At 40.8% G+C, this 12,451-nt stretch overlaps 1 protein-coding gene across 1 annotated transcript in view; it reads left to right on the top strand.

The window, feature by feature from the left end:
• Positions 1-12,451, top strand: part of PRDM6 (PR/SET domain 6) — a 184,243-nt gene that overhangs the window by 153,323 nt on the left and 18,469 nt on the right. Inside the window, exon 7 of the mRNA XM_040344333.1 lies at positions 6,772-6,948. Within this exon, the coding sequence (XP_040200267.1) occupies positions 6,772-6,948 (177 nt within the window). The remainder of the gene's footprint in view (positions 1-6,771; positions 6,949-12,451) is intronic.

Here is a 12,451-nt window from a genome sequence, read left to right on the forward strand (position 1 = left end):
TAAGAAGGTATTTTTCCCAACAATTATAAGGTAAAAATATACAGAAAAACAATAGAGCGAGAGGAAAGGATTTACAAAACTGTATATGAAAAATACAATAGAGCAGGAAGGGCGATAAGCAAAGGGAGACATGACACAAGACGGTTGGTCGGAGAGAAGAGGGTGGGTAGGATGGGGGGGTTTGGGATAGGGTCAGGGTTGGGGTTTTCTTAAAACTGGAAAATAAAGTATTTTTGTATATTTTTTTGGGCTGGAACAGGCTATTTGACTGTGATTGAAATATTGTATGTACTTTATACCTAATAAAAAAAATAGAAAAAAAAATACAATCATCTAAATGTCAAATAAATAACAATAAGGAAAAAACATAAAAAAAATTACCTTCAGTTAAATGTTACATAGGAATGATTTAGTGTAGTGAAGAAAACATATGGATGGACTTGTGTCTTTTTCAACCTGACTAACTATGTGCTTGAATGAGAAATTTATAGAAACTATGATTGTTTCCTTTAATGCCAGCCATATTGTAATTGTGTAAATAATATACCTATTTATTAAACTCTAGGCAGGTATAAATGACACAAACGAATGCAGCTTTGCATTTATTAATACATCCTAAAATATATTTTTAAAACTGATCTATAGCTTTTAGTGAAATTTAAATAGTTTGTTTGGACCATGCTGATCCAAAAAACGATGTACTTCACAAAGAGATTGAGCTGCTCTTGGCACTGTATGTACTGTATGTATCCTTAGCTACTGACAGCATTCAGTGCTGTGTTCTGGCAGGGGAATGGAAACTTCCTGTTCCTCCCCCACAATAAAATTGAGTCAGGCTGAGCGCTGTCATTCACGTGACATTATCCACCTGCTTCTCTGCCTCAGCCAATCAGAGAAAGATTGATATTTATTCAGAAGATACAAAGCTGACTGTGAATTGGTGAGCAGCACTCAACCTGACTTGATTTTATTCTGAGTGTGGGACAGAAAGTTCCCAACAGACTGCCTGAACACAGCCCATTATACTCTATGTACCTGAGGCTACATACAAATTTTACAGCTCTACATTTTAAAAACCAATCCGAAATTCAGCTAGTGTCTATGGCAGCCAGTGTGTATGGCAGTCAGGCATGCATGCTGGAAAATCAACGATCAACCGGCTTCGGTTAATTGTTCTCAGCCAATGACTGAGATTGCTGACCGGAGTGTTCTGGTGGGGGAGGAGGGCCTTTCCCCTGTTGGAATACAATAACTCAGCGGGGGAGATCACTGTACTAACATTGGGTTGTTAGTACAGTGGCTTAGACCGAAGCCGCCTGGGTTGAACGAATATAAACGAATGATGTGTACGGGGGCCCTATCCCAGATGCATACACTAGTAGGGCCAATTTAGACAGGAAGCAATAAACATACCAGTATGTCTTTTGAGGTGTGGGAACAAACTGGAGTACCTGAAGGAAACATATATAAGCACAGGGAGAACATGCAAACACTATGCTGGTAGTGTCCTGGTTAGAATTCAAACCGTGGACCCCATGGCTGCAAGGTACACTAAGCCATTAAAATAAAAAATAAAAATAACATTTGTCCTGATAATTCTCTTCACAACACCACTCTTTCTGCACTGCTGATAGTCAACAGTATAAATATGATTATTCATTGCATTTCAAATCCTTTGGCAGCTAAAACAGTACTCAATATGTAGCAAGTTTGTTTTCCTGGAATATAGCTTTAAATTGTAACTCAATGTTTGATTAATTATTTCAGCTACTAAGCTATATACAGGGATTTAAAAAAAAAAAAATTCAGTATCTCCTGCTATTGTTTGTAAAATAGAAAATAAATTTCTACTTCCTCGTGGGAGGGTCTTCCTGCTATAGTCAAATGATCAGTCCCGATGTTGTAAAAAGGGAAAAACTGCAGGAAAAGCAGAGTGCCACCCACATGAGAATAATATGACATTTCTTGAGTTGTAAAGAACAGTGTATCAAACACCCCCCACTGCTGCCACTGGAAAAACAAAGCAAATAAAAAAAACTTTAACTAAAAAAGGTTACTTTATGATATACACTATAGCATATATACATTACATAACATTATATTTGCTACACATTTGTATTAAAGAGATAATGTGAAAATACTTCTGCACATGAACTGGAATCTAGCATTAACTGTGAATTGTAGCACTTTATATGCTAACTTTGCTCCTTGTGCTCCTTAAGGCTGGGTTCACGCTGTCGCATGTCAGGAGACAGATCTCAATGGAGCCTGTTCACACATCTCCAGGGTGGCCATGGAGTGCACAGGAGTCCTGTGTGTCTTCTGGTCCATTTCGGGTCCGAATTCAGCCAATTTGGACCTGAACCAGTGAACAGGGACAAACCAGACCCTTGCTGTGAGCAGCTCTGTACGGAGATGTGAGCCCAGCCTTAACGTGAAGTCTATCACATACCACTATGAAAAAACAGTGTTTAAAGAATATGTCACCCCAACATTTTATATCCCTGCAATGTGCCTGTTGTGCTATGTACTTGTGTTAAATGTATCCTGTTCTCTAAAGCCTCATACACACGCTCGGTTTTCTCCGCAAGAACCAGCAAGAAAACTGCTGGCAGAGCTTTCTTGCCGAGTAAACCGATCGTGTGTACGAGGCTTTCAGGCTTCTAGTCTGGAAATCTGGCCACAATCTTGACGAGAAAAATAGAGATCCTGCTCTCTATTTTCTCGTTGAGATTCTTGTCGGCCTGTTTCCCGACGAGAAACCCGAGAGTGTGTATACTTACCTGTCGCCGTGGAAACCTGTGCATGCTCGAAATGACTTTGACGCATGCGCGGTAGCTTCCACCTCATAGGTAGGGTGAAGCAAGATGACGGCGACGGCATTGAATGTGACGCGCGCATGCTCGTCGTAGTCGATGACGTCACCGCATTCATGCAATTCAAAAGAACGGTGGTTCTTTTGAATGGCCCGTGTGTACACTCGGCCGGCAAGAGAATCTTGCCAAGAATCTCGTCAGGAAAAAAACGTTGTTTTTCCTGACGAGATTTTGGGTCGTGTGTACAGGGCTTATCACTATTTTCTCCCTTCAAGAGAGGCTAGCATTGGAGACGTTTGCTATGTGCTCCTCCTTCTATTTCCATAAGCACAAGCATGTACATTGTTCTGATGCTGGGTGTTGCGTGACCAAATTGTATAAGAATAGTTTCTCAGTCATTTTACAGTACAGTCTTTCCTACTTTCCATGTATTGATCACAGGCCTCGTAACAAGTAATGTAAATGGAAGTGGCTACACAAATCAAAGGTACTTGAGCTATTCATATTCAGTTGCAGCTTTATGTGACAATTTCAAACTACAGTATAGCAGTTTCCTGTAATCTTCAAAATAAACACCATTTTATCTACTTGTTACAAAGTCGGTGAACATTCACACAAGAATAGAACTAAGTCTCAGCTATAAATGAATCATCTATATCAGGGGCACATGCTTGTCGTATGCGATGACATCACCACGTTCTTGCCTTTCAAGAGAACCGCGGGTTCTTTTGAAAGGTCTGTGTGTACACTCCGGCGGCAAGAGATTCTTGCCAAGAATCTCGTCGGGAAAATCAACGTTTTTTTCCTGACGATATTCTTGCCCGTGTGTACCAGGCCTAAGTATTGCTTCCTTTGTGTGAAACTCCTAGTGTCCTGGTGTTCCTGGCAGACCCTCTACTTTACTGTCTCAAACTTGACCACACTAGGCATAGGAACACATCCATCCCAGTGTCGTGGTCAGTTTTCTGTCTGTGCTGGGAGCACAGCCTGCCTATCCTCCAATGGTCAGACTTCTGATGACCCCCCCCCCCCACATCCATTCACTAAGGGGATCAGTGTCCTGTTGTTTCTCTACCCACAGCTCTTTAAGCCCCTTATGCAACTGAGAACAGAGATGATGGGTTCACTTATAAAAAACTGCCATTTTATATATATATATATATATATATATATATATATATATATATATATATATATATATATATATATAGACAGTATATGCATACACACAGCTGAATTCGTTTTTTTATAAGGTAAGGGTTCATGTGTACTTTAAATTAACACTTTCTGGATTTTTAATGAAGATCGGATTCCGTGGTCAGTATGTCTTATGGAAACTGATAGTAAAAAAAAAAAAAAAAGCGAGCCCTATTGAAGAAAAGTTTGCTATATTGACACATAAAACATTTCAGCATATTATAGCTAATAAAACCAGGCTGATGAGGTTACATGTCTACAAAACTATACTAAATAAAATAAATAGTACTATATTTTGCACAGAATTGATAGCCTGATATTTAGATTTTTTCTAAATATGCATATTGAGTTTTCCATAAACTCAGTAGAATGAAAGTTTTGTGATACAGAGAAAAACCTTAGCGCATCCAGATGGAAGGTTAAGTCTTGGCCCTGGTCCCTGTGCTGCTGCCAGCACCACCTCTTTATCTCAGTGTGCAGCTAAGTTATTTTCCATTGTGGGCACCTAAATGCAATTATAAACAATCTGCTCAATATTAGCAACATGCTCTATTTATTAAAATGAGAACATTACCTTAACAGAATTAAGAACAGAAGACAGACATTACAAAATCTTAAATGAGAAATAACGTGAGTCTTGGCCATTAGTGAAAGGCTTTTAATCAACTAGGTGATTAAAATCATCAGCCCCGAGGAATCAAATCTTCAGAGCAGGGCTATTAAATAAGAGACTTAAAACCTTGTAAGTACATAATATTTATTCATTTTAACCACTGAGAAAACAGTAAGAGTAAATAAGAACTACTAATCCTCGAAGAATTTTACACACCTAAGGCTTATTTCACATTTTTAATTTAGGCTTCATTTGACTCAGCTAAAAAAAAAAAATTAAATAAAAAATTATTCTCTGTGAATAGAGCCAATTGCCTAATAAAACAGTACAATGATAAGTGAAAAAGTATGCTTTTTTTTTTAGACTTGATTGATATTGAGTTGGGCTATACAGGCTGCAGCCCAAGGTAGCAAATATTCAGCAGGTCAGTAGTTGCCTATTCAATCATCTAGTTCAGGGGTCTCCAAACTATGGCCCTCCAGGTGTTCAGGAACTACAATTTTCATCATGCCTAGTCTTGTCTGTGAATGTCAGAGTTTTTCAATGTCTCATGGGACGTGGTGTTCCATAACAGCTGGAGGATCATAGTTTGGAGAACCCTGATCTAGTTTATCCAACCTGCTGGTAACTGTGTGGTCGAAGCCTACTAAAACCCATGGACCGCTTAGGTAATACGTCATATCGCCTCCCTGTAGGCGATCGCCTGGGACACGTGACAGGTCCCAGGCGATCGCCTGTCCAATCAGGTAGCGCAGCGCCACTCACGCATGCGCAGTGAGTGCCCGGCCGTGAAGCCGAAAGCTGTCATGGCCGGGTGCCCACAGTAAGGATGGAGGCACTGGTGGAGAGGGGGGAGAGGGGCGGAGCTCTGAACATCACATCGCTGGACAGAGGAGCAGGTAAGTGTATGTTTATTAAAAGCCAGCAGCTATGCTTTTTGTAACTGCTGACTTTTAATAAACATAAAAGAAGGCTGGAACTCCCCTTTAACTAATGACCATAGTTTGGTGCACAAAATGTCAAGGCTTCCCCTACAAAAGGGATTTAAAGGGAAAGTTCAGTCAAACACCAACTATAATTAAATCTACTCAAGCCCCCCCCCCCCCAGCCTATTCTATCTACCCTGTGAAGGGAAAGATCTTACTTACTTACCTTCCTTAGAGGAAGGTCAGCTGACAATGAATGACCTATAGTGATTCCATTGGTGATGTCATCGCCCAGTCTATGCAGCTGTTGTCGGCGATCTCTCCTCTTCACTGAGACCGGCCGCTGGAGAGATCATGTGACCGGACTGGGGCGCACTCAGAATAAGTAAGTATACAGATATTTCCATCATAGGATAGATAGAAAAGACTTACAATGAGGGTAAGACTACATTTATATATAGTTAGTGTTTGACTGAACTTCCGCTTTAAAGCATAAAGGTAAAAAAATAAAACATAACAAACATGTTTATATATACCTGCTCTGTGCAATTCCAAAACCTCGCCTTCACAGGTCCCTCGCCGGCGTTCTGGCTCCTCATCTCTGTCCAGTGCCCCCATGGGAAGCCGTTTTCCATGGGGGCACTCATGGGTGCTCGCTGTCGAGTCCCGCTGCTGCATCCATTGACACAGACAGCGGGACTCTGCCCCGTCCCACGCTCCCTCGTCACTTTGATTGACACCACCCGAAGGCCCAGCAAAGCCAGCGAGACCTGGAAATGAAGGGAGAGAAGAGCTTCAGATGTGCACAGCGCTGGATCGAATGAGGACTCAGGTAAGTAAAAGGGGGGGGGGGGGTGCTGATGACTAAACACTTATTACCTTAATGCAAGGAATGCATTAAGGTAAAAAACGTTTGGGCTTTAGAATCACTTTATTTTTTAGTGAGATCGTCTTATACTTAACCACTTCTAAAGGCATGAAGATGCTGCAGATTTCCTTGTTACAATACTGACATTTCAACAGGTGGTCATAATAAGGGTTGACTCTCCCAATCAGAAATCAGTATTAGAAAAGATACATTGACTCAAGCAGCAATTCTTTGTTAAAAAAAATGGATACATCTGTGGAAATCCTTGCAAATTATATACAGTAGATTACGTGGAGGGGATTGAAGTCACACTTTGAACATGCAGCCTTACTGTGTCTTTCTATCTTTTAGGCCTTACCAGTGTGGGCACTGTTCCCAATCCTTTTCCCAACCATCAGAATTAAGGAATCATGTCGTCACCCACTCCAGCGATCGACCTTTCAAGTGCGGATACTGTGGCAGGGCGTTTGCTGGTGCTACTACATTAAACAACCACATCCGTACTCATACAGGGGAAAAACCTTTTAAGTAAGTAGATTTGCTGCTTAGAATATTGATGTCAATATACAAATACACAGTCACTGATAGATCTATAGCTTCCCAACCTATCTGGGATGGGAACTGACAGGCTATCAGTAATGTAGTTAGATTTAGTGGACACTTCACAAGGATTAAAATACATGTATTGTAGAAAATACTTGCTTTTGATGAGCTCTAATCGTTCTAATTATAGGTATTCTAAAAGATCAGTCTGATTAGATATCTCCCCTAATGACGTGACAAGGCGACATCTCCATTGACTTTTAGAGACATAACTGTTAGATCAGCAAAGAAAGGTTTTCTTTAGTGCCATAGTGATCAGAATCTAGAACACTCTTCTAAAATCAAAGGTTATGGCCACAAATATACAGTCATTTAAATGGGATTCATTGGTAGAGTAATTGATGAAGGACATTTTTCTGATCATATGATCAAAAATGTATTGTTTTCTACTGAGGTGATATATTGTTAGCAGGTTTACCAGGTTTACCAGAGACTTGTTTTGCTTTCTTCTGGAACAACGTTAAAAACTCACTATTAGACTAGATTGAGCTTGATACAGTTTTCTGTTTTGATTTTAGCGTTGCTATGCCACTATGATAAAATTAACGGCTTGCCCACCAGCCCCTGTACATTTACGTCGGCAGAATGGCACGGCGATGCAAAGTAACGTATATATACGTGATATAACGTATATATATACGTATATACGTGACCGTGCCTGCGGGACCCACGGACTTGATGTCCGCCGGTGTCCCGCGATTGTGTCATGGAGCGGCAAAACGGGGAGAGGCTAGTGTAAACAAGGCATCTCCCTGTTCTGCCTAATAACAGGACACTGATCGTCTGCTCCCTCTCATTGGGAGCAGTGATCAGTGTCGTGTCACAGTAAGCCCCGCCCCCACCCAGTTAGAATCACTCCCTAAAAAACACTTAACCCCTTCCTAGCCCCCTAGTGCTTAACCCCTTCCCTGCCAGTCACATGTATACAGTAATCAGTGCATTTTTATAGCACTGATCACTGTATAAATGTGAATGGTCCTAAAATTGCGTCAAAAGTGTCCGATGTGTCCGCCATAATGTCGCAGTTACGATAAAAATCGCTGATCGCCGCCATTACTAGTAAAAAAAAAAATATTAATAAAAATGCCATAAAACGATCCCCTATTTTGTAGACGCTATAACTTTTGCGCAAACCAATCAATAAACGCTTATTGCAATGTTTTTTATCAAAAATATGTAGAAGAATACATATCGGCCTAAACTGGGAAAAAATTAGCATTTTTAAAAAAAAAATAGCAAAAAGTACAAAATATTGCTTATTTTTAAAAATTTACGCTTTTTTTGTTTATAGCACAAAAAAAAACCTCAGAGGTGATAAAATACCACCAAAAGAAAGCTCTATTTGTGGTAAAAAAAGGATGTCAATTTTGTTTAGGAGCCAAGCCGCAAGACTGCGCAATTGTCAGTTAAATCGACGCAGTGCCGAATCGCAAAAAGTGGCCCATTCATTGAGCAGCCAAATCCTCCGGGGCTGAAGTGGTTAAATGTAAAAAAGTAAATGTAAAAAAAAAAAAAAAAATAACATGTTATACTTACCAGCTCTGGACAATGTAATTGCACAGAGTGGCTGCAAACCTGCTCTTCTCAGCCCCCCCTCCCGCCTGTTTCTGGCTTATTCACTCTGGTGAGTGTGGGCTCGCTCCTGAGCCCCGCTGCCTGTGTCTATAGTGACGCTTCCTTGTCATTGGCTTTGATCAATAATGTTGAAGTGAATTGAAGTAAGCGAGCTGCTGCAGACAGGCACAGTGCTGGATCGAATGAGTGCTCAGGTAAGTATGGGGAGTTGAGAAGTGCATTACGTTAAAACTTTTTTAGGCTTTATAACCACTTTAACTGATTATGTAAAGAGGATTTTTACAATAATGGTGCTAGCATCACCATAGTTGCATAGTTAACAAAGTGTAGGACTTTTGTCCAAAGGGCGTTGGCCAAGAACTTGTATTGCATACAAACGTCAAAGAATTGTCGGCCAACAAACTAAACAACGTGGTTTTTCACCTCTTTAGCGCCACCCTTTATGATTATGATTAGCATTGCTTCTGAGCATACGTTTGTACTTTGGAGTTTTGTCCGAAAGACTTGTGTACAATGATCGGATATTCCGACAACACACATTTGTTGGCAGACAATTTTAATTTTAAAGCATGCTATCCCACATTAGTTGGCGGAAAATCCGACAACAATTGTGCGATGGAGCATACAAACGGTTGGATTTTCCGACAGCAGCCTGTCATCACACAATTCCCGTTGGATAATCTGATTGTGTGTACGAGCCTTTAGAATGACTTGGAAAAAAGTATGCAGGTAAGGTTTTTTAATCTTCCCAAATGACATGCTTTTTTAAAGTTAGTAAAAAAGAACATTTAAAGAAAGAGGGTCAGCATAACAGCCAGGTAACTAGCATTTTCAGAATGTGACAATGGCAGCCCCCATATTTCCCTAATAAAAGGTTTGCTTGAAAGTAGTTAATATGATTGGTAAAATGTTACCACTAAATACACATCTCAGCCAGGGGTCAAGTCCTGGGGAAAAAAGTGTGGGAACTCCCACCCAAGATCCACTCCCCCACCAAAAAAAATAAAAAATGATACGCTCATATGCATAATTACTAAAGCTCATGTTTTTTTTTTTTTTTAAGCAAATTCTTTCTAAATCCCACGATAACTCGCGGCAGACCTCCGCAATGTCTCCTGGGAACAATGACAAAATCTTCCAGGAGACATTGCGCCATCGAGGAAGTGACGGAATACCCGCACACTACCCGATGAATACATATACAGGAAGCAGCCAGTAACATAAAAGATTACTAAGGTTCGCCTGCCCCTGACAGTGAGGCATCGCCGCCCAGTGAAGGATTGGCTCGGGTGGCTCGGCTGCTCTAGTTCTGCAAAGGGAACTGCGTTCCTGCTGTAAAAAAAGTGCAGGAACTCCGTTCCCACGCGTTCCCGTAGGACTTGAGCCCTGATCTCAGCACACAAGACAAGATCAATTTGCCAACACAGTCCTCAAGGCAGTAGCAAAGCAAGTATATAATGATCCAAATCAGTTACCCCACTGGCTTGTCAGTTAAACGTGATACTATTCAATGACCCTCCCTTCATGATATAAAAACAAACGCCAGTTAGAGCCGGTTCACACTTAGGCGGCACGACTTCGGGTGCGACTCCGCAAGGCGTCCTGAAGACGACTTCAGAGGCGACCTGCAAAATGACCTCTGTATAGAAGTCAATGCAGGTCGCCCCGAGCCGCCCCCGAAGTCATACAAGAACCTTTTTCTACGTTTTTTTGCGTCGCTCCTATTAGAACGGTTCTATCGCCTGAGGAGTCGCCCCAGTGAGAACCGGCTCTTAATTTTAGTGGTTTCATTCTCTCATTTGCTGTGACAAGTAAGGTTATTACCATTTACAAGTTTCTTTTTACTGTATTTACAGGTAGGAGACTGTGATGAATAGCCCCCATTAGTGTTTGTTGTTGGGAGAAATGGAAAAAGCAATGCTAAAATCCTGCTAGATACATAATTGATTTCCCCTGCCTGCTATGTATATAGATTTTAGTAATTAATTGAAGAGGTTCTGAGGTCAAAATGGAAAATAGATTTATTTTAATGTTTAGGTTTTACATATCTGTTACCCGGTTGACTCAATGATTCTTTCCAGTTTTATCATTTTTCATGCACTTTGTTCAAAATATGAAATACAAATTAATACAGCAACTTTTCATATTAATCATACACATTAACAGCTGACTTGGAAGGCCTCCTATGTTATTGAAATATAACATTATTACTGGGCTTATAAACTCATTTGTCATTGCCATCCCTGGATACAAATTAAAATCTATCACTGAAATAAAAAAAAGCATGGTAGATGTCTAGTAGGACCTGTTGTCGTTAAATAGACAACCAGCAAAAAAAGTGGTAGAGGTCAACCCTACTTTCAGGCTTATTAAATAAAAAATGTAGCAACAGCTATGGTTGATTGACTTTGCAGCAAAAGATGCATTCTTCCTATTATATAAGTTGTTATAGGTTAGCTCATGTTGCAATGCCCTATTAAAGCACACCTCTGGCTTGAATACAACCTCGAACTTCTGGTATCTTTTCATGAAACCAAGAGTAAAGCCACGTACACACGATCAGACCATCCGATGAGAACGATCTGAAGGACCGTTGTCATCGGTTAACCGATGAAGCTGACTGATGGTCCGTCGCGCCTACACACCATCGGTTAAAAAAACGATCGTGTCAGAACGCGGTGACGTAAAACACAACGACGTGCTGAAAAAAACGAACTTCAATGCTTCCAAGCATGCGTCGACTTGATTCTGAACATGCGTGGATTTTTAACCAATGGTTGTGCCTACTAACGATCGGCTTTGACCTATCGGTTAGGAATCCAATTTAAAGCAAGTTGGCTTTTTTTTGGTTAAATAACTTATGGGGCCCACACACGATCGGTTTTGACCGATGAAAACGGTCCATCAGACCGCTGTCCTCTGGTTAACCTATTGTGTGTATGAGGCCTTAGGCTGTTCATCCCAGTAATGGACTAATACTGAGAGTTTGGGACAGATCAGCTTGTGGCTAGGTGCGCTGGTTTTCCAGGCAGTGATATATATGAAATCAGAAATGACCTGCAAGCTCGTGGAAATGTCTGCTATTCAAATTAAAAAGCAGATAAATACTTTTTCGCAGCCCAAAGTTACATTTAGACTCTGGTCCGGCCGCACCTGGAATATGCCGTCCATTTCTGGGCACCAGTCCTCAGGAAGGATGTGCTGGAACTGGAGAGAGTCCATTGAAGAGCAACAAAGCTAATAAAGGGACTGGAGGACCTTAGTTATGAGTAAAGGTTACGAGCACTGAACTTGTTCTCTCTGGAGAGGAGATACTTGAGAGGGAATATGATTTCAATATACAAATACTGTATTTGTGACCCCACAATAGGGATAAAAGTTTTCTGCAAAAAGGAATTTAATAAGACACATGGCCATTCACTAAAATTAGAAAAAAAGTGGTTTAATCTTAAACTGTGTAAAGGGTTGTTTACTGTAGGAGTGGTTAGGATGTGGAATTCTCTTCCACAGGCGGTGGTATCAGCAAGGAGCCTTGATAATTAAAAAAAAAACGATTAGATAAGCACCTGAACGATCACAACATACAGGGATATACAATGTAATACTGACCTATAATCACACACATAGATTGGACTTATGTCTTTTTTCAACCTCCCCTACTATGTAACTATGTAACAGTAATATATCCATCGAGTGCCTTGGGCAGCACGGTGACTAAGTGGTTAGCACTTCCGCCTGGTAGCACTGGGGTTGCCAGTTTGAATCCCAGCCGCAACACTACCTGCCTGGAGTTTGCATGTTCTCCATGTGCCTGTATGGGATTCCTCCGGGTACTCCACTTTCCTCTCATCCT

Source organism: Rana temporaria, chromosome 1 (assembly GCF_905171775.1).
Source record: "Rana temporaria chromosome 1, aRanTem1.1, whole genome shotgun sequence".
Classification (NCBI taxonomy): Eukaryota; Metazoa; Chordata; class Amphibia; order Anura; family Ranidae; genus Rana; species Rana temporaria.